This window comes from Pan troglodytes, chromosome 1 (assembly GCF_028858775.2).
Source record: "Pan troglodytes isolate AG18354 chromosome 1, NHGRI_mPanTro3-v2.0_pri, whole genome shotgun sequence".
In the NCBI taxonomy this organism is placed as follows: domain Eukaryota; kingdom Metazoa; phylum Chordata; class Mammalia; order Primates; family Hominidae; genus Pan; species Pan troglodytes.
The window spans coordinates 110258696-110281161 of record NC_072398.2 but is presented as its reverse complement, the minus strand read 5'-3'; the positions used below and the strand labels follow the sequence as shown (position 1 = coordinate 110281161).

The 22466-nt window shown below is 42.0% G+C and overlaps 1 protein-coding gene across 6 annotated transcripts in view; it reads right to left on the bottom strand.

The window, feature by feature from the left end:
* The window catches only part of LOC129137511 (sortilin-like), a 57741-nt gene that overhangs the window by 854 nt on the left and 34421 nt on the right, over window positions 1–22466 (bottom strand). The window contains exons 4-9 of one of the 6 annotated variants that reach the window (XM_054669812.2): window positions 12357–12459; window positions 11356–11520; window positions 7935–8008; window positions 4478–4527; window positions 2738–2869; window positions 1193–1260 (exon numbers count right to left, since the gene is read on the bottom strand). In XM_054669812.2, coding sequence (XP_054525787.1) covers window positions 2742–2869; window positions 4478–4527; window positions 7935–8008; window positions 11356–11520; window positions 12357–12459 — 520 coding nt within the window. In that variant the 3' untranslated portion in view covers window positions 1193–1260; window positions 2738–2741. Of the gene's footprint in view, window positions 1–1192; window positions 1261–2737; window positions 2870–3868; window positions 4077–4477; window positions 4528–7934; window positions 8009–11355; window positions 11521–12356; window positions 12460–22466 lie in introns of those variants that run through there. The other 5 variants (XR_008540111.2, XR_008540110.2, XM_054669815.2 and 2 more) reach the window with 5 other exon arrangements.

The window sequence follows — 22466 nt, the reverse complement described above, 5'->3', positions numbered from 1 at the left end:
AGTACATCGCAAAATTTTAATTCTGTAGACAGCATTATACCATATATGCAGTATAGCATAGGAAGCTACCTCTGGAATTTGAGTCTGATTTCCAGCAGGATTCCACTACTGGTTGACCCTAGGTAAGTTACTCAATTTCCTCACCTATAAAACTGAGGTAATACTATTAGCTCACAGGGTTATTGGGAGGATATTACAAAATGGCTCTGGAGAGTTATCTGTATTTACTGCCTACTTCTTCATCTCTAGTTCTCACTGAAGTCACTCCAATCGGCCTTTTAACTTCCAATGAAGTGCTTTTGTCAAGGTCACCAACAACCTCCACGTCGCCAACTCCAGTGGATAATTCTCAGAATGCACCTAACTCAATGGTCCTGATTTCCCTCTTCCTCCCTGATCCCTCCCTCTCAGTCTTCTTTGCTGGATTCTTCTCTTTCCAACCTTTCAGTTGTGGGTGCTTCAGGGCTTGCTCAGTCCTCCCACCTCTTTGCTACCTACTTACTCCTCCAGAAGATATCATCTGGTCACATGGCTTCAAATACCATAGCAATTAGGGAGATTCATATACCCAAATGCTCACTTGACATCTCCATTCAGATATCTAATAGGTGTCTCATATGCAGAACTGAATTCTTTTTTTATTTTTTTTGAGACAGAGTCTCACTCTGTTGCCCAGGCTGGAGTGCAGCGGCATGATCTTGGCTCACTGCAACCTCCGTCTCCACAGTCCAATTGATTCTTGTGCATCAGCCTCCCGAGTAGCTGGGATTACAGGCATGCGCCACCACGCTTGGCTAATTTTTTGTATTTTTTAGTAGAGACAGGGTTTCGCCATGTTGGCCAGGCTGCTCTCAAACTCCTGACCGCAAGTGATTTGCTCGCCTTAGCCTCCTAAAGGGCTGGGATTAAGGCGTGAGCCACCATGCTTGGCCCAAAGCAGAATTCTTGATTTTTCTCCCACAACCTGCTCCTCCTGCAGTCTTTGCCATCCTAGAAAATGGCATCACCATTCAGGCGCTCAGGATACAGACTCTTAAAGGTACCCTTGATTCCACTCATTCTCTCACAACCCACATCAAATCCATCAGCAAGTCCTATTAGTAATATGTTTAAAAATATATCCACAGTCTCACCACCTACCCCTTACAACACTGCCAAGAGCCTGGCCAAGCTACCACCTCCCCAGCTTGGACTCCTGAGAGAGCTCCCGGCGCTCCCGCTGCTTCTGCGCATGCCCCTGTCAGGCTGTTCTGCGCACACCTATTCTTCAAAAGAGAAGCCAAATCTCAGCATTCCCCTGCTCACAACCCTCTCACAGCTCCCAACACAAGAAGAGTAAGGCCCACATCCTAATTGTGATCTACAAAGGCCACATAAGGTCTGGCCAGGCCCCCTCTGGCCCCACTTTGGACTATTATTCTCTGTGCTCCCCCCATACTGCCCTTCTCCCCTTTGCTTGGATTGATCGGGCATGCTCCAGCCTGAGGGTCTCTGCACTGGCTGTGCCTCATCCTACTCTCCTCCCAGATGGCCACATGGTCAAGTTCTTGTTTCACTTAGGTCTCAGAGAGCCCATCCTAAACAGTCTGTCTAAAATAGCACTGACTCCTGACACTTTGTTTTCTTACTGTTTCAGATTTCTTCGCGGCTTTAATTATTACCTGATACACACACACTCACATTTATATTTATTTATGAGACAGGGTCTTGTGCTGTTACCCAGGCTGGAATGCAGTGGCATGATCACAGCTCACTGCAGCCTCAACCTCCCCAGGCTCAGATGATCCTCCCACCTCAGCCTCCCAAGTAGCTGAGACTACAGGCACATGCCATCATGCCTGGCTAATTTTCTCATTTTTTGTAGAGACAGGGTTTTGTCATGTTGCCCAGGCTGGTCTTGAATTCCTGGGCTCAAGGGATCCACCCGCCTCAGCCTCCCAAAGTCCTGAGATTACAAGTGTGAGCCACTACCCCCAGCCTTCATATTTATTTTTTGAGTATTTATTTTCCCCCTTAAACATAAGTTCTGAGAGCAGGAAATTCATCTGTTTTATTCACTGCCATATTCCTGGGACTTAGAATAGTACCTAGCATATAGTAGGCACTCAATTAATGTTATCTAATTGTATTTTTATTCTTGGATAATGAGCAAGAGATTGCTTTCTACAGATGTCCATGTCTGAGTAATGCCCAAACACTGGATCAAAATATCCTGGCTGGGCGCGGTGGCTCACGCCTATAATCCCAGCACTTTGGGAGGCTGAGGCGGGGGGATCACCTGAGCTCAGGAGTTCAAGACCAGCCCGGCCAACATGGCAAAACCCCATCTCTACTAAAAATACAAAAATTGTCCGGGTGTGGTGGTGCACACCTATATATAGTCCCACTTACTTGGGAGGTTGAGGCAGGTGAATTGCTTTAATCTGGGAGGCGGAGGGTGCAGTGAGCCAAGATTGTGTCACTGCACTCCAGCCTAGGCAACAGAGAGAGACTTTGTTTCAAAAAAAAAAAACAATCCCAAGAAAGATAACAGAATTCACATGGTGACAGAAGGCCAAAGTGCAGAGTAGCCTATCAGTCAATCAGCCTTTGCAAAAAGAATCACCCCTAACACTCACAGTGGTACTAAATATAACAAAAAGACAAGAAACTCTGTCAATGCCAAGTAATAAAGAGAATCTATACGAGAGATATTTGCAGAAATATTGGACCCCAAAGGGGAGAGGGCAATACCTACCTTATCAGCCATCACAGAGGCAAAAAGGAAACGTTCCCCCAAGACCAAATGAGTAGATTTTCACACCAATAGTTTTGAAGCTTTTTCCCAAGTCTGAAGTTCTCCATAATTCCAGAGCCCCAAGGTCAGCTTCTTAAACAAGACAAAATATTAATTAAAATTTCACTTACTGGTGAGCCTAGTTCAAAGTAGTTGTTTTAGAATCAGTCTTAATTTTATAGCTAAAGCATTTTAAATACTATGCATGTTAATCAAGTGACAACATAAAATGTGATACAGCGGCCAGGCGCAGTGGCTCATGCCTGTAATCCCAGCACTTTGGGAGGCTGAGGTGGGCGGATCACGGGGTCAGGAGATAGAGACCAAACTGGCTAACACCATGAAACCCCATCTGTACTAAAAATACAAAAAAATTTAGCCAGGCGTGGTGGTGGGCACCTGTAGTCCCAGCTACTCGGGAGGCTGAGGCAGGAGAATGGCGTGAACCCGGGACGCAGAGTTTTCAGTGGGCAGAGATCGCGCCACTGCGCTCCAGCCTGTGTGACACAGCAAGACTCCGTCTCATAAAAAAAAAAAAAAAAAAGTGATACAGCATTAGATATAGGCAATTCATATTTGTGTTTTATTTTATACATTTCAGATTTTATGCTCAATGGAAAGGTAAGAGATTACTTAATTCTAATACAGTGTTTCATAAAAACATCAAAGCCACAGCAGACGGGTGCGGTGGCTCACGCCTGTAATCCCAGCACTTTGGGAGGCCGAGCCGGGTGGATCACGAGGTCAGGAGTTCAAGACCACCCTGGCTAACACGGTGAAACCCCATCTCTACTAAAAATACAAAAAATTAGCCGGGCGTGGTGACAGGCGTCTGTAGTCCCAGCTACACAGGAGGCTGAGGCAGGAGAATGGTGTAAACCCAGGAGGCAGAGCTTGCAGTGAGCGGAGATGGCGCCACTGCACTCCAGCCTGGGCGACAGAGCAAGACTCCGTCTCAAAAAAAAAAAAAAAAAAAAAAAAAGCCACAGCGTGCTGCTTTACTTTCTTCATGGCACAGTTTGGAATTATCTTATCCTATTTTAAATTGTCTTGAGTTTTCTTTTCTTTTCTTTTAAGGGCTGGGGGTCTTACCACATTGCCCAAGCTGTCCTTGAACTTCTGGGCTCAAGCAATCCTGCTGTCTCAGCCTCCCAAGTAGCTGGGACTGCAGGCATGCAACCATCATGCCCAGCTGGAGTTTTGGTTTTCTTGAATTTACATTCCATGAGGGCAGGCCTTGGGTGTTTTCTTCTCTCCATCCTTAGAACAGTGTTTAGCATATGAGCAGGTGCTCAAATATCTGTTGAATGAGTAAATGAAAGATTTTGCTTTCTGTTTTGAAATTGTGTCAAGAGTTTGGGAAGCCAGCTGCTTCTGCAAACACAAACACAACCCTTGCTTTCCTGTAGAAATAACCATGCATTTCAATTTGTTATTGTCTGTAGCATAATATTTGCTTTACATAAATACATTGCTAAGATTAAATATTGCCTCTACGTATAGCCTATATTTTTACTTGATCTGGGTAGTGTAGTAATTTGGTTTTACTTTCAAGATTTTAATAACCACTAACAGCTTTCTTTAGCTATTACAATTTCAGGAGAATGGAGGGACCTTTTATGTTTCTACCTCGCACAACCCAGAAAATTCTACCATGAATGGACAACAGGACATTATTTTCTGGGACTAAAATATACTTACTGCAGGAGCCATTTGCATAGGTTGTAAAGAAGATGGTGTTGTCTGATCCCCTACAATGAGGCAAAAACGGGGAAAAGAAATGGTTTAAGACTGCTGAAGGACTGTGTTGACCTTACTCACAAACTTCCTAGCAGGTCTAACAAGCTTCATTCACAGGCACTGACAAGCACCACTTCTCAGGTGCTGAGCCCTGGTCCTTCACAGCTCTGCCTGTCAAGCTCCCCACTGCCCGGCCCATGTGTTGTCTACAGTCCACCACTTCTTTACGTGAACTCTTTCAGGCAGTCATGCTGGTCTACTCACCCTCTCAACATTTGCCTCTGACATTTTTGATCATCACAACTGAGGGGTGGGTGGTGGAGGTGTTATTGGCATCTACCGGGTAGAGGCCAGGGATGTTGCTACACACTTTATGATGCACAGGACAGTCCTCCACAATAAAGAATTCTTTGATCCAAAATGTCATTAGTGCTGAGGTTGAGAAACTCTGTTTTAGAGCACTGTACCATCTGCACAGCCACTTGGCATGCATTTGCCTCCTGTTTTTTATTTTACTTGCATAGTATATGCCTTACCTTTCCTACTATATAAATTAGCTTCTTCAGGGCAGGTACTATACTTTGCTGTTTCCCTTCAGAATCTAGTTCAATGCTTTGTATGAGTTAAATAATTTAGTTCTTCCATCTCAAATAGACAACTAGGTCAGAGGTTGAATTATTTAAAATGTAACCTGGAAAGGGAGTTTGCAGGGAACTAGACTCAGACCCTCCTGGCACTTACTGGATTGCAACCAAAAAAAGGTGTTGGTTTTGAGCATGTTCTTTCAGAACTTTTGGTTGTAAATTCCTAGAAACTAGAGATCTAAAAAGGTGAGTAAACAGCAGCATCCTGGTTATTCATATTTAGACACTAAACAACAAAAAAAAAACATGTTACAAAAGTAAAAACCTTGCACAGGATACAAAACAAAATCCTATTTTAAAATAACTTTTTAGTTTTAAAGATAAGGTTTTGTTTGTTTATTTAAGTGACGGAGTCTTGCTCTGTCACCTAGTTTGGAGTGCAGTGGTGCAATCACAGCTCACTGCAGCCTCGAACTCCTCGGCTAAAGTGATCCTCCCATCTCATTCTCTTGAGTAACGAGGACTACAGGTGTGCACCACCACGCTTGGCTTTTTTTTTTTCATTAATTTTTTGTAGAGATGGGGTCTCACTCTGTTGCCCAGGCTGGTCTTGAATTCCTGGTCTCAAGCAATCCTTCCATCTCAGCCTCCCAAAGTGCTTGGATTATGGGTATGAGCCACTGCACTTGGCTAAAGATGAGTTTTAATGATTAAAATTTAACAAAACTTAGCCAGGTGTATGCCTGTAGTTCCAGCTACTGGGAAGGCTGAAGTGCGAGGATCACTTGAGCCCAGGAGGCAGAGGCTGCAATGAGCAGAGATCGTGCCACTACATCCCAGCCTGGGTGACAGAGCCAGGCCTTATCTTAAAAAAAGAAAAAAAAATTATTTACACATGACCTACATGTTTTAGTTCCATCAGGAGTAAAACAATTTAACTTAGTTATCTTAAAAATTATTTCCACCTGGTACGGTGGCTCATGCCCTGTAATCCCAGCACTTTTGGGAGGCTGAGGTGGGCGGATCAGGAGGTCAGGAGTTTGAGACCAGCTTGGCCAACATGGTGAAACCCCATTGCTACTAAAAATACAAAAGTTAGCTGGGTGTGGTGGCACACGCCTGTAATCCCAGCTACTCAGGAGGCTGAGGCAGGAGAATCACTTGAACCTGGGAGGTGGAGACTGCAGTGAGCCGAGATTGCACCACAGCACCCCAGCCTGGGCAACAGAGCAAGACTCCGTCTCAAGAAAAAAAAAATTCCTTCCTTCCTGATAAAACTGTATAAGGTACAAATACAATTCATTAGAATACATAAAACGAAAGCAAATGTGGCATGTGTACCAGAGTGGTGCTATAAAAACCTCATTAAAAAAACATTTCTGGGGCTAGGCATGGTAGCCCATACCTATAATCCCAGTACTCTGGGAGGCTGAGGAGGAAGGATTGCTTTAGCACAGGAGTTTGAGACCAGCCTGGGCAACATAGTGAGACCCCCTATCTCTACAAAATAAAAATACAAAAATTAGCTAGGCATGGTGGCACATGCCTGTAGTCCCAGCTACTTGGGAGGCTGAGGCAGAAGGATCACTTAAGTCCAGGAGGTCAAGGCTGTGGTAAGCCATGACTGTGCCACTGTACTCTAGCCTGGACAAAAGAGCAATACCCTATCTTAAGAACAAGAACATGAACACTTCTAGAAAAGGCCTACTTTATTTAAGCAATATATTTAATATTTTAATCAATCTTGGTAGACATATTCCAAATCTGTATTCTATACTTTCCTGATTCCTAGAGTACAGGAAACTCTTGGGATTGTGGGTCATCATCATGAACATCAATTCTATCAAACTATAACACAGTGTTCCCATTAGAAGTTACTAACACAGGTGTACTTTCTTGATCTAGCACTAAATAATTTAATACTGTTTATTCTCTAAGTTTTTGTCTGCTCTTTTAGAGTAATTCCACCTCCTTCCAGCTCTCAGGCTGTAATTCTAATGCTGTTACGTGCTTATTGCAGCAGTTACATATCCTACCTCTGTAACCAATCTGCTATAAACTGGGATTCACAAATTAGCTGAAATTAGTCAAAGGGAAAGGAGAAAGAGGCTCTAAACAACATTCTGAGCCTAATCAGATTTTGGAGGCATGAAGCCTGTTAATTCAGTTCTTGCTTAGCCATCCCCACATTCTCCAAATAAGCCTCCTTTCACAAAAGGAAAAAACTAAAGCCCAGAAAGGTTGAGCCCCTGACTAGCAGCAGAGTGAGGACAGAACAAAGGTGATGAGACTCCCAAGTAAGAGCTCCCTCCACTCCATCCTCTTTAAGCAGGCACCCGGAGGGGCAGGGAATCTCTCTGAGAAAAGTGAATGAGTTTTGGTGCGCAATGTGACTTCAGGAGTCTGGAAGTTCTTTCAGCTTTCTTCCTGATTCCTTGCCATGTTCTACATGACTGAAATGGAACTCTAGACAAGAGGGTAAATCTGGGCATGGAGAAGTATTTAAATCCCTAAATTAAAGCTATATTTTATTGTATTTTAATTGATGTCACCATTCATGGAGAATGAACCCTGGGCAGGCAGCAGCAACTCAGTCACCTGCCTTGTTTTATACTTTATGTTCTAACATTTAAGTGAGACTAAGTCTTCTTTTCCAGCGGAATGAGAAGCTCCTCCAGGTCAAGGCCTGTGTCACACCCCTCTCCAACATCTCTTATGGCACCCTGAAGAGTACTTGGCACACAGTAAGTGCTCAATATTTATTCATGTGATTTTTGGCAGCGCTATCAGGAAGGGTTTAGGGCTCTGCACAGACGGAGTCTTCTGTTACTCACCATTTGGCCAAACATACTGCTTTGTGGATTTCTTCCCATTTTCCCCCAAAATTCTTCGACACCCACAGGCCATTCTGAAAGATTATACATGACTTATCAAAATTCTAGCTTTATCCTGTGTAGTTGCTTGTATGACCTTTAATATTTCATATCCAATCATTCAGGACAGGAAAAACACACACTGAAGCTCCATCAGAGCTGCCCGAGCTCCACAGACACACACATGGTTTATCTGGGCCCTTTTGGGGTCTTGGAAGTTCAGAATAACAAATGCGTATGAAGTGCCTATTATGTGCCAGGCACTGTACCAGATGTTGCACTGGGGATACAAAGATGAATAAGACACACTCCCTGCTGAGAGAAGGGGCTCACAGTTTAACAAGGCGCATAGATAAGAAGAAAGTTCAACACTATGCAGAGTTATAAAATATGGTCTAGTATAGAAGTGAGGAGAGGAGGAACATTGCATCAGAGATGGTGTCCTGAAGAAGACAGGTGCACTGAGTTTTAAATGATGAGCAGTGGGACCAAAAGAAGGCAAACAGGGAGATGAGGTGTTGCTGCACAAAGAGAGACTAGTATTAGCAAACGCAAGGAGGTCATAAACCCTGCAGTGTGTGCAGGGAGCTAAAAGCCGTCAGGCGTTACTTGAGTGCAAATTCCAAGGTAAGCAAATGAGGAACTAACGCTAGGCAGAAAGGTGAGGCCAGCTCACAGAGAGCCTTCCTTCTGTGCCATGGTAAGGACTCCAGGGTTTATTGCATATGAGGTGCTCTCAGGAGGAATGTGTGCTAAGCAGGAGGATGACACAGTCCATTTCACTTTCTTAGGTGGAGTACTTGGACGTGAATGGGAAAGATGGATTTCAGAGGGTCCAGACTAGAGGCAAGGAAAAGCAGTGAATGACTGCCACATTAGTTCGGTAAGAGCTAATGAGGTCTTGAACACTGGCCATGAGAAACAGGCTCTGCAAGAATTTAGAAGCTAGCATAGTAGAACTGGATGACTTCTCCTGCAGGGCAGGATGAGAGGTAGGGGTGTGTGTGTGTGTGTGTGTGTGTGTGTATGCACGTGCGTGCACATGCATGTAAGTTGGTCACTCTAGTTTCCTGGTTGGGGTATAGGATGCATTGTGATATCATTAACTAGTATAAGGATTAAGGGAAGAAGATCAGGTCTGAGAGAAGAGTAGGGAGGAAGCTCAGTTTTAAATTGATTTAAGGTGCTTGTGGAACATCCAGCTAGAGATATTCAGGGGGCAGCAAGACAGGAATATGATGCATTAGGGGAAAGCCAGGGCTAGAGATAAGGATTTGAAAATCTTATACATTATAGGTGGTGGTAGCTAAATGGTAAGAGTGGAAGAGAATGCTCAGTGAAATGAGGAGTAGGCATTTAAGGGTAGGCTGAAAGGAGGTTAAGGAAGGAACTAAAAGGAATAATGTCACAGAAGCCAAACAATTAGAGTTCTCAAAAGGAGGGATTGGCCAATAGTTTGAAATGTAGCAGAGACTTAACAAAATTCTGACTGACAACATTACACCGGCAATGTGAGCTTACTGAGCTCCGCCTCAGTGGAGATGGGACAGAGATGTCCTAGTCTAGCTGAAATTAAATGTAACTTATTTAGGCAGAATTTATGTTCAGTACTCCTGTACTCTCACCCACCATTCTCCTCTAACTTTTTCTCCCCTGGTAATACTCACATCCTAGCATTTCTAATTTACCTAATTCTACTTATAAAGACAAGGCAGAATTTGATACCACTGATTTGCACTTTAGTACAAATTGGTCCCTCTTCTCCACCCCAATTATATGTACTTCAGACTTACCCTTAAATGGAAGAAATTTCAGGTACAGAAGCAGACTATATCTGTCTCTTCCTGAGGACAGTGCTGTTTTAATAACCCTGAGACACTTGGTAAGGAAGATGCAGTAGTCAAAGGGGAGCTCTATGGGTCTGTTCACTCCTTGCTCCCTTGTAGTGCTTTCAGCTTAAGCTGCTGGAGGCCAATTTCCAGGAATTGTTGTTCTAAGATCTGAAGCTTACTCCCCAGCAAGCTAGTTTCCTTCCTCTGGCCTCCACTGCTAAGCATGACTCTGAGGCCGGACACAGTGGCTCACACCTGTAATCCCAGCACTTTGGGAGGCCGAGGCGGGCAGATCACCTGAGGTCAGGAGTTCGAGACCAGCCTGGCCAACATGGTGAAACCCTGTCTCTACTAAAAATACAAAAAAATTAGCTGGGCCTGGGTGCACATGCCTGTAATCTCGGCTACTCTGGAGGCTGAGGCAGGAGAAGCACTTGTACCCGGGAGGTGGAGGTTGCAGTGAGACCAGATTGCGCCATTGCACTCCAGCCTGGGCAAGAAGAGCAAAACTCTGTCTCAAAAAAAAACAAAAACAAAAGCAAAAAAAAAACATAACTCTGGCCCTCCTGGTGCCCCTCAGCCTCACCTCTGCTCAAAAATCTCCCCACAGAAAGCCCAGAACCCAGACCTCTCTTCCAGTGCCCTTCGTCCTCCTATGTCATCCTTTGCTCAGCCTGACTTGTTCACAGTTGATGATCTTGTTTCGGACCCCAAAACAGTCAGTACAGCAATGACTCTCAAACTTTGGTGCTCAGGCTCAGCTGGGGAGCCTGTTAAAAATATTAGCCACCCCACAACAGAAGTCATTGATTTATTATATCTGGGTTTGGGCAAAGGGATGTGCCTCTTGAACTAGCTCCTCAGGTGTTTCTATCTGATGAGAGAAGGCCATAAAAATGTAAAGTATAATTCTGATTATTATAGTCTAGCAACTCAGCCACTTTGGGCCCTTAACCACAGTAAAGGAGACTGGTCCTCCAGGAAAGGAGAAGCTGAATGTGTTCCTCAGAGAACTTTGAGAAGTGGGAGGGTTAGGGAAACACACTGGTTTCTGGGGAAAGTATAGGAACGTGGTAGGGAGCGCAGGGATTTAAGACTTTGGATATTTAATACATGAGTGTCAAAGACAGAAATCAGTATGTTTTATAAACTGAGGACATAACAAAAAAGAAAAAAATTAGAAAGATGTTGTTTGATCATAGAAAAGGAACAATGACAACATCAGGAGTTTGACAATTTATGCTTGTCCCTTGTAGCACAAGAATGATTAAATTAAACTGTTTTCTAGTTCATTACTCCAATACCATACATTTAGTCACTTAAAAAAATTACAGTGACAACTAGGCATCACACTTACCTGGAATAGATAGCATGTGGAAATCGTGTCCTTTACCAAATAGGAAAAAACGTCAAAAAAATACATACTTCATGCCATAAGGAGACTCGAAAGAAGTCCAATATTAAAAGCATTTCCTAAAGGATCCTTCTAAGACAGTACATTTGAGACTATAAAATGCAAAAGGCAAACCATGTTCCTCAACTGGACTTACTTCAGTGCTGAGAGCTAAAAGATAATCAGAATTCTGAGGGCTATACATCATCTGAGTGAGAGGATGCAAAGGGAGATCTGTTTGCACAAAATTCTTCGCAAAATCTGATGATCTGAAGATTCTTCCTCCACGACTTCCTCCAGACACCTCTGCTGTTAATACCACCTGATAGGAAGAGGAAAGATCTGATTCAGGGTATGATACTATCTATGCAAGCACAGGAGTTCTTACACCATTTTCACCAGACATTAGTTAAGAAATTTTAGTTCTAGAAATAAGAAGAGTTATAAAAACTGATTAGTTGTTCCACTCTACCCCTTGGGTCTTATTCTTATAAAAAAATAACACCCTGAACTGAGCTGGGACATCATATCTGTGGGTTCAAGCCTAGATTAGGCTAACTGAGATTAGTTTTCCAAAAAACTAAAATGTTGTCATAGGTTATATACATTGTAATGTTAAGCAACTGCTGCATAATTATTAAGGGCTTTGGTGCACCTTGGGCGGGGAACAAAAACAAATAAACCTGTGTGCTCAGAGTTCCATTCTTATATGATCGATATTAAATTGTGTTTAAGGCAGGCACAGTGGCTCATGCCTGTAATCCCAGCACTTCAGGGGCTGAGGTGGGTGGATTGCTTGAGCCCAGGAGTTCAAGACCAGCCTGAGCAACATGGCGAAACCCTCTACAAAAAAATACAAAAATTACCCAGGAGTGGTGGCAAGAGCCTGTAGTCCCAGCTACTCAAGTGACTGAGGTGGGAGGATCCCTTGAGCCTGGAAGGTCAAGGCTGCAGCGAGCCGTGACGGTATCACTGCACTCCAGCCCGGGAGACAGAGTGAGACCCTTAAAAAAATTGTGTTTAATTTTAAAATATAAATATAGCAATACTAAACTAAAATACATTACTGTGAATCACTGGACCATGCCAATACTAATATCTGACAGCTCTGCATGTGGTATCAAGCACAAGCTTTATGTATACAAGAATGAGTCTCACCTTTCCAGAGTTCTCAGGACCAATAGCCATGCCAAATTCAGTCCGAATAAAGGTGTTATTGATGAGATTTGTAATATCCTTAAAGTTCTTCCCATAATCCTCACTGAGAGGAAGAAAAAAAGGGCAAATTTAGGGTGCAGTGGTCATGGATATTACTGAGTTCCTACTCAGCTTTCATTCTCCCTTTCCACCAATCATGCTGAGAGACTCGGCTCACCCTGAATAGCCACATTCCTAGCTCCAGAGGTGCCCTGGTGAGTCCGAAGAACATTCCACCCCCCGCTCACCAGTGATGGGGGTTCAGGAATCGGGGAGTGACTCAGGATGAGCCAATGGGAGATAAAAGGTGGGTGGGAAATTTGGGGTCTTCTGGGAAGCACACTGCCTCCCACTTATGATAGCCACCTGATAAAATGGTCTATATTCCTTCAGACCAGCAGTTCTCAATCAGGGTGCTTTTGTCCCCCAAGAAACATTTGGTAATGTTTGCAGACTTTTTTTTTTCCTTTGAGACAAGATCACACTCTGTTACCCAGGCTGGAGTGCAGTGATGCAATCTCAGCTCAGTGGTGCAATTCCCAGGCTCAAGTGATTCTCCAGCCTCAGCCTCCCGAGTAGCTGGAATTACAGGTCCGTGTCACCACGCCTGGCTAATTTTTGTATTTTAAGTAGAGACGGGGTTTCACCACATTGCTCAGGCTGGTCTTGACTCCCAAGCTCAAAGTGATCCGCCCGCCTCGGCCTCCCAAAGTGCTGGGATTACAGGCATGAGCCACTGCGCCCGGTCCTACAGACATTTTTGATTATCACAATGCAGGGCTGAGGTGCTACTGGCATTAAGTGGGTAGTGGCCAGCGATGTTGCCAAACATCCTACAAGGCACAGGACAGTCCCACAATAATAAAGAATTACCTGGCCCCAATGTCAAGAGTACTAAGGTTGAGAAACCCCAATGATGCAGTATGTGAACACACAGTAAAGACTGCTATCGTCATTCTGTCACAATGGGAGCACAGAGAAGGTAATTTCAGAATACCTGAGAAGCAGAGCCTATGACGCTGAATTGAATTGACCCTGAAGCCTGTCATTCCTCTGTACTTAGTTACAGAATCAACTATTCCCTTATTATTCAGGTTAGTTTAAGGTGAGATCTATGCAAAGTGCTCCCAAAGGCTTCTAACTAATCTATTAATCCACAGTAGTTATGATAAAGCTGTAAATGAAGCTGTAGCAAGTTCTTGAAGTTTTTCCCCGTAGAAGTTACCATCCCTAGGCACAAGTCTGTAAGGCACTCAGTACATGAAATACAGCTAGGAAAAACAAACAAACTTAATCTCAACTCTCAGAGTTTCCAAGCTTTTTCCAAAAGTTCATTCCAACAATATCTTTGAGAAGTATTCGAATCCATGTTTAGATTCTGGAAAATAAAAGCAAAAATTCCATAGCTGTCTAACCCTGACAGGTTTAATACTATGTATAGCTCTCTTACACAATACACAATGCTAAATCTTAATGTTCATTAAATTTAAGTATCCATCAATGAAGACTGCTGTGCACTGCAAATTTTTGCACACAGATAAATGTAATCTGCAGTGGTCTTCAATGATAGAATATAGTTATGTGTTGCATGAAGATGTTTTGGTTACCAATGGACTGTTTATATGATGGTGAGTCCAGATTATGAAACCATATTGTTACCATGCCTTTTCTATGCTTAGATATACAAATACTTAGTACTGTGTTACAGCTGCCTACAGTATTCAGTACAGTAACATGCTCTACAGGTTTGTTGCCTAGGAACAAGAAGTTATACCATATAGCTGTGGTGTGTAGCAGGCTATACTGTCCAGGTGTGAGTAAGTACACTCTGTGATGTTTGCACAATAATGAAATCACCTAATGATGCACTTCGCAGAATGTATCCCCATCAATAAGCGAAGCTTGAATGTACATGATGTAAATGATGTTACAGGTTTTGGTAGCGGCCTCAACAAATAAAGAATTGCAGAACCATGAGCAGTGTAAGGAGCTGAAGTGAACATCTTGTCCAACTCCCTCATTTCACAGATGAGGAGTTGCAAGGGAAGGCAATTTATCAAAAGTCAACTAGTTAATTAAGGGCAAAATTGAAACTATAGTCCAATTCTCCGAACCTTTAGCCCTAAACTGGAGATAACTTTTAATTATCTGTGAGGATTTTTTCCCTTACAAACTGGGGTCTTCCTCTATCTTGCTGGGGGCTTATGACCTGGCAGAAGAGATCAGCTAAGAGAAAGTTGGAGACAGAAGGGAAGTATCCATGTGTGTATGTAGAGGTCCCTGATAATATGCTGAAACAAACTACATATGTCTAAGTTGTCTGAATGACTCTATCCTTCCTTAAGTACATACACACACACAGAAAATTCCTAGATAAATGAAATACAATTGGGCGCCACCCAACAGAGTCCTATATTATATTACCCTTTCTTTGGCTTTGCAGTAGATCAGCTCTTATCTTCCTGACAGCTGGCCAAGAGATGTGCATAAACAATTCCCAGCTCTACAGTGCATGTATCATCAACAGCTCTGTAAATCTTCCAAAGGGGTTGAAGCAGCCTGATTAGTACTAGTTTACAAATTGGTCCTCCTTCATGACATCCCCAGAGAATCTCCACAAACCTGTTGGCAAGCCTGCTTGCTTTTTAAGAACTTGGCACAACAAACACATCCCTGCCCTTCAAAAAAAGAAACCAGCATGAGCAAAACAAAAAATCACCTGCTACAGCACTCTGGTACTTTAGTCAGTTAAATAAATGGAGAAAATGAACTAGTATCAACCTGCTGGGACTTAAGTAGGGTTCTAGCAAGGCCACTTTGGGCCCAGGGGTATATTTTTTAACATAATGCTTTATGTAAATGTAGCTTTATTTTCTATCAGCATACATATCGTGAAGATATGTATGGTCTCAAACTCCTGGCCTCAAGCAATCTTCCCACCTTGGCCTCCCAAAGCTCTAGAATTAGAGGCATGATCCTAGCACTTTATTTTCTATCAGCATATGTCATGAAGAGGAAATTGATGAAGCAACTTTGATAAATCTAATTTTCAAATTCCATATGATAATAGCGTTATGAACAGCCGTCGAATGATAAGTAAACAGTTAAAACGCTGTGAAACCAACTGCTTTAGAAACAAGTCTTTTTGGCCGGGCGTGGTGGCTCACGCCTGTAATCCGAGCACTTTGGGAGGCCAAGGCAGGTGGATCACAAGGTCAGGAGTTCAAGACCAGCCTGGCCAAGATGGTGAAACCCTGTCTCTACTAAAAACACAAAAATTAGCCAGGCGTGGTGGCACGCGCCTGAAATCCCTGCTACTCAGGAGGCTGAGGCAGAGAATTGCTTGACCCCGGGAGGCAGAGGTTGCAGTGAGCCGAGATCGTGCCACTGCACTGCAGCCTGGGCGACAGAGCGAGACTCTGTCTCAAAAAAAAGAAAAAAAGAAAAAAAAAGAAACAAGTCTTTTTAATAACAATTCTATGCATCAACACTAATATCCATTTTCTGGTTACCAAAAATAAATGATCATTTTTGCATGTATCCACGGTGTAAACATGCACATGTTTATAACTCAAGAAAATAATGCTAAAATACAAATATATTTGGAATACAGCTTATTTTAGCTAGGGCTGCTATAAAAGAATATTATAAACTGGGTGGCTTATAAACAGCAGAAATTCATTTCTCACTGTTCTGGAGGCTGAGAAGCCCAAGATGAAGGTGCCAGCAGATGTGCTGTCTGGTGAGGGTCTGCTTCCTGCTTCACAGATTACCCTCTTGTCACTGTAACCGTACATGACAGAAGGGGCAAGGGAGCTCTCGGGGTCTCTCTTATAAGGGGACTAATCCCACTGGTGAAGGTTCTGCCCTTATGACCTAATCACTTACCGAAGGTCCCACCTCCTAATACCATCGCACTAGGGGTTAAAATTTCAACATATGAGTTCAGAGGGAACATAAACATTCAGTGTACGGCATCCTGACACCCCCACCCTGCCCCTCCACTCCATTCCTCCAAACTCATGTCCTTCTCACATGCAAAATACATTCATTACATCCCAGCAGCCTCAAAAGCCTTTTTATTTTATTTTATTTTTTTGAGACAGAGTTCCACTCTTGTTACCCAGGCTGGAGTGCAATGGCATGATCTCGGCTCACTGCAACCTCTGTCTCCCAGGGTCAAGCGGTTCTCCTGCCTCAGCCTCCCAAGTAGCTGGGATTACAGGTATGTGCCACCACACCCAGCTAATTTTTGTATTTTTAGTAGAGACAGGGTTTCTCCATGTTGGCCAGGCTGGTCTCGAACTCCTGACCTCAGATGATCCACCCTCCTAGGCCTCCCTAAGTGCTGGGATTACAGGCATGAGTTACCGCGTCTGGCCTAAAGTCTTAACTTGTTCCAGCATCAACTCTAAAGTCTAAAATTGAAAGTGTCATCTAAATATCATCTATATCAGACAAAGGTGAGACTCAAGGTATGATTCATCTTGAAGCAAACTGCTCTTCAGTTGTGTACCTGTGAAACCAAACAAGTTATGCACTTCCAAAATACAATGGTGGGACAGGCACAGTATAGACATTTCCATTCCAAAAAAGGGAAATGGAAAAGACGAAAGGTGACTCCAAATAAGTCTAAAATACAGGCAAACTTCATGAGATATATTTATTTAGTTATTTTTAAAGAGTAGGTCTTAAGGCTGGGCATCCTCCCACCTCGGCCTCCCAAAGGCAACATAGTGAAAACCCATCTCTACAAAGTATACAAAATTTAGTTGAGCATGGTGGTTTCCAGCCTGTAGTCCCAGCCACTTGGGAGGCTGAGGCAGGAGGATCACTTGAGCCCAGGAGCTCAAAGCTACAATGAGCCGTGATCATGCCACTGCACTCCAGCCTGGGCAACACTGTAAGACCCTGTGTCAAAAATAAATAAATAAAGAGAGGGTCTTGCTCTGCCACCCAGGCTGGGGTGCAATGATGAGATCATAGCTCACTATAGCCTAGAACTCCTGAGCTCAAGCAATTCTTCTGCCTTAGCCTCCCAAGTAGCTAGGACTACAGTCATGTGCCACCACACTCAATTTTTTTTTTTTTTTTTTGGTAGAGATGGGTCTCACTATGTTGCCCAGGCTGGTCTCAAACTCCTGGCTCCAAGCAATCCTTCCACCTCAGCCTCCCAAAGTGCTGGGATTACAAGTATGAGCCACTGTGCCTGGCCTAGATATTAAAGCTTGAAAACAATTCTCTTTGGCTCTATGCTCTGTCCTACAGGTCCAATATTGGGGAGGGGGTCCCTCCTCTTCCCAGACACGCTGGGATTGTGTTCTTGCTCTGCAGCCTTGCCAGAAAGGGGGTAGGCCCGCAAGGATCTGGGTGGCCCTTCTCCCATGGCTTTGGGTGATGGTCCCTTCTTTTGAAATTGAGGAGGCAGCCTTGGTGATCCCTGAATGGCCTTGTCTTAAAGAAGAGCACACATACGCAACTGAATAGCTCTGTGGTCCTTGAAATCTGAAAGCCTTCCCTCATTGGGTTCAAACTGGCAGTTTTCCTGTTGGGGTGACTGATTGAGTTCTTAGTTTACACCTATGCTAATCTCTTTATCAAATGGTCACTTGGCCACATCCTAATTATTCACATCCTATTATTGCAGTCTGTGCAATTTAGATAGACTGAGAATTTTCCAAATCTTTTAGTACTGCTTTCTTCTTGCTTAATAATTCTGTCTTTAAGTCATTTCTCTTTTCCCACATTTTACTACGAGCAGTCAGGAGGAACCAAGCTGCAACTTCAACATTTTACTTAGATATTGTTTTAGCTAAATATGCAATTTCATTGCTTGCAAGTTCTACTTTCCACAAAACACTAGAACATGAACACAATTCAGCCTAGTTCTCTGCCACTTTATAACAAGGATTGCTTTTTCTCTACTGTCCAACAACAAGTTCCTCATTTCTGCCAGAAACCCATCATAATGGCCTTTGTGGTCCACATTTTTACGAATATTCTACCATGGATTACTTAGGTATTCTCTAAGATGGAGTTTTCTCTACAGCCCTCCTGTTTTCTTTCTGAGCCTTCACCAGAATCATCTTTAAGTTTCATTAACAGCTATGTAGGCTTTTTCAAGCATGCACCTCAAAAACTCTTTCTGCTTCTACCCATTTTCTTTTGTTCATTTTGCCATGACTAAGCCACTATAAATTATAACATAAAAGTAACAAGGATGATGGTAAACTCTTAAAAACATTATTGTTTTGTGGTTTTTACTAATTGAGAAAGCTTATACAATCTTCATTATTCATGGATTCTATATTTGTAAATTTGTTTACCTTCTTAAATTTATTTGTAATCCCCAAATCAGTACTCATGGTGCCTTGCCAGTCATTTATAGACATTCATAGAGCAGCAAAAATGTGAGTCACCCAGTGTACCCATTCCCAGCTGAGGTCAAACAAGGTGATGCTTTGCCTTTGTGTTCAGTTCTAATACTATAAATAAGTGTCCTTTTCACGGTCTACTTAGTTTTTTTCTACTTAGGTTTTTGCAAGTTTATGCTTTTTTTGGGGGGGTACTTTTTCTGTTTAAATAGCCTCCAAGAGCAGTGTCAACAAGCTGTTTAGTGTTCCTAAACACAAGAAGACTTTGATGTGCCTCATGGAGGAAATACGAGTATATAAGACAAGCCTTGTTTGGGCAAGAGTTCTAGTGCTATTGGCCGTGAATTCAGTGTTAATGAATCAATAATACACATTAAATAAGGTATCTTTAAACAGAAACACACATAAAACAAAGTTATGTATTGATCATTTGATGAAAATGAGTGCTGTGACCAGAAGTTTGCAGAAACCTAACCCTATATGTCCCCCTAGGAGCAATGGTTCACTATTAACTAATTCAATATTCATGACAACTTTACAGAACATAACTATCACTAATAATGACAACCAACTGCACTGAGATTTCCAGGTAAAAGATCAATAGGGAGAATGTAGTTTATTAAAATGTATCAAAATAATCATGGACCTGAAACTACTGCTGGGTAATATTGGCAAGATTTGAATTCATAATAAACTTAATTCCCAATATTTCAGTGTCTTTTTCCCCCACTGTCTGATATTACCTTGTGTTTTTATTTAACTATGTTGTGTTTTATCATTATTGGGAAAGGATACATGTTTTCTGTAGAAATTCTGAAACTACAAGTGGGAAAATAGAGTAAGATATTGTAAATAAAAAAAATCACAGAACTTTTAATCAGAAGGAACATGAATATGTATTTGTGGGTCTTCATCTTACTCTGATTGACAACTTTACGTGTATAGAAGTGAAGTTGTATTAAAGGTAAAATGCCATCATCACATTTTAATATACTTTTTCTTTAAAAAAAAAAAAAAAAAGCAAGAAAATATATGTTGTAAATGGAATTTATCCCAAGCTTGTAACTGAAATATGCAGTCATTGTTAACAATCTACTGCAGTGAAAACTGAACTGAGCATATCATTAAAAAGGTTGTTACACAACATGCCTTGAAGAAGCTGGTTTACTGCACTAGCAGCACTTTGCATTGTATACCTTTAAGTTATCCTTTTTAAAAAATCTCAAGTAACATTCTGAAAAACTTACATTGACTATGTAATATATTTTAATGCAAAACCTCTTAATAGGGAAATTTGAGCAATTCTCAATAGAAACACCAGGAATAAAACAGCCCAGCAGTCTTTGTGATATTAATAATTAGGTATATAACATTGGTGTAGAATAATGCCTACATTTGCTTCACTAAGTAAATTATACAATGAAAAGTTGGACTCAAGACATCATAAAACAAAAAGATGGAAAATATCTTTTAGTTGCCAAAAATCAAATTATCATCTTAATTGTAGCTAGTTTATTTCTTTAACTTCGTATGTGCAAGTGAGAGACAAACATACTCTATAATCCATTATAAAACTAATATTCCTTATAAGGAAATCAAAATTTATACTATACAAATATGATTCCCTTAAATGGAAAATATGCATATGTGTGTGTATGCATGTACATACACACAAACATATGTATACAGAAACATATGTATACACACATATACATACATACACATACATATAATCTCCCAAATCCTTCAGTAATTCTTTTTCACGGCCTAAAGACAGAAGTATACTCCCTCTAATTCTGTATATCAACAGAGACAACTTCCTTCTATTCTTGTGAGACTTCATGCTGTAATACACAGAGCAGGTGGCATGTGATTTGCTGTTTTTTATTTCAAATCCAAATGAACCTTTAACCATATAAGATTTAGTACGCGAAGATGGTCTAACGAATAATATAATCACCAATGCTGTGAAAAACAGAAAAATCTTCAGAGTGGGTTCAATGGGCTTTTATCGGTAATTGGGCAACTTCAGCATACTCAGGACCCATTTTGATCAAACTGCTTCTTTCCCTTTCTCATTTCTGAAACAACAGTTGCCTCTTGGTTGGCATGTTTGACATGGTTGACTTGGTTGGCCAGTCACTTTAAGCCAGGCCAGCCCAGTTGGAAAGGCAACAAGGCATATTTACAGTTTCCGCCTAAACTCTGGAAGTGGGTACAGAGTCAGTTTCCACTTCATGGCAGGGAAGAGATAATTAATATTCAAAGTCAATGTGGTTAAACAAACAAACAAAAAAAGAAACAAAAAACTGCTGGGTAACATGAAAAAAAAGTACCTTGGTAACATTATACTATATCAGAAACAAATAGAATTGCACTCTAGTAAAGTATGTCAGGAAAGCGGGGTTTTTCACAAGACTAGACAAAAACAGGCTGAAAAAAGGCTGAGTCTGATGGTGGTGGTATTTAAACAGTGACATGGCAGTATTGGTTCTTGTTTTGGTTTTGATTGTCTTAAGTTGTTGAGGCATTAGGTATAGAAGATAATTCAACCTAGAGAAAGAGGCATTTAACAAACAGCCTTTAAAACACATTGACATCCATCAGAGTGGAGGTTTTCCTTTGCTACTGAAGAGTGAACTAGAAATAAACATCCCCTATGACACAAATACGTATGATACTGATCACAGTAGTATTAGTTACAGCGAAAAAAACAGCTACAACCTAACTATCCAATGGAACAATGATTAAGTAAATTATGTCAATCTAAAAAAATGAGGGGTTACCAGCAGAGTGAAGGTATGAGTACCGACCCATCAGCATGGATGTAGGTCATAATGCCAGGTGTTAGTAACATTTGCATGTTGGCAGGGGCTAGGGGGTGCAGTGTGCATTTGTAGAAGACGTGGAGGCATCTGGGGGCAGGCAATCTGCCTGAAGGCTTCAAATTCATTTTAACAACTGGTACAGCAATGCCAGTACCTGCTGGCTACATGCCATCCCTGATCATTGGCATGGCAGCAGCTAACAGCACCAAGCTATTACTCCATGCCAGGCACTGCAGAGCATACCTCACAACGGCTCTGAGGTGGGCATTATTATTGTCCTTTTACAGATGACAAAAAAGACTTAGGAGGTTAAATGACTTTCCCAAGTTCATTCTGTTTGCAATGACAGTGCTGTGATTCAATCCTGAGCCTACTTGCCAACAAAGCTTGGCAACATTTTGCTATTCCACATTGCCTCCCAATACTCTACAATTATATGATACAACATCAAAGGGGAAGGTCAAGATAATAAACTGCAAACAAATTAAGATTACACGTGGCTGTATGGTGAACTTTTTTCTTTCCTTTAAAATTTTCAAATGTCCTATAATATGATTATACTGCTTTTATAATGAAACACAGGTTGGTAAGAAAAACTATCATGAGGAGATATTTTATTTTTTTGAGACAGGGTATTGCTCTGTCACCCAGCCTGGAGTGCAGTGATGTGATCATAGCTACTGCAGCCTCAACCTCCCAGACCCAAGAGATGCTCCTACCTCAGTCTCCCAAGTAGCTGGGACCACAGGTGTGTGACACCATGCCCAGCTAATTTTGTGAGGAGGGAATTTATAATAGCAAACATTCTTAACCACAGGAAAGAGTTACTGAAGCAAAGTTACACATTTTAAAATGCATTTTTCTCTCCC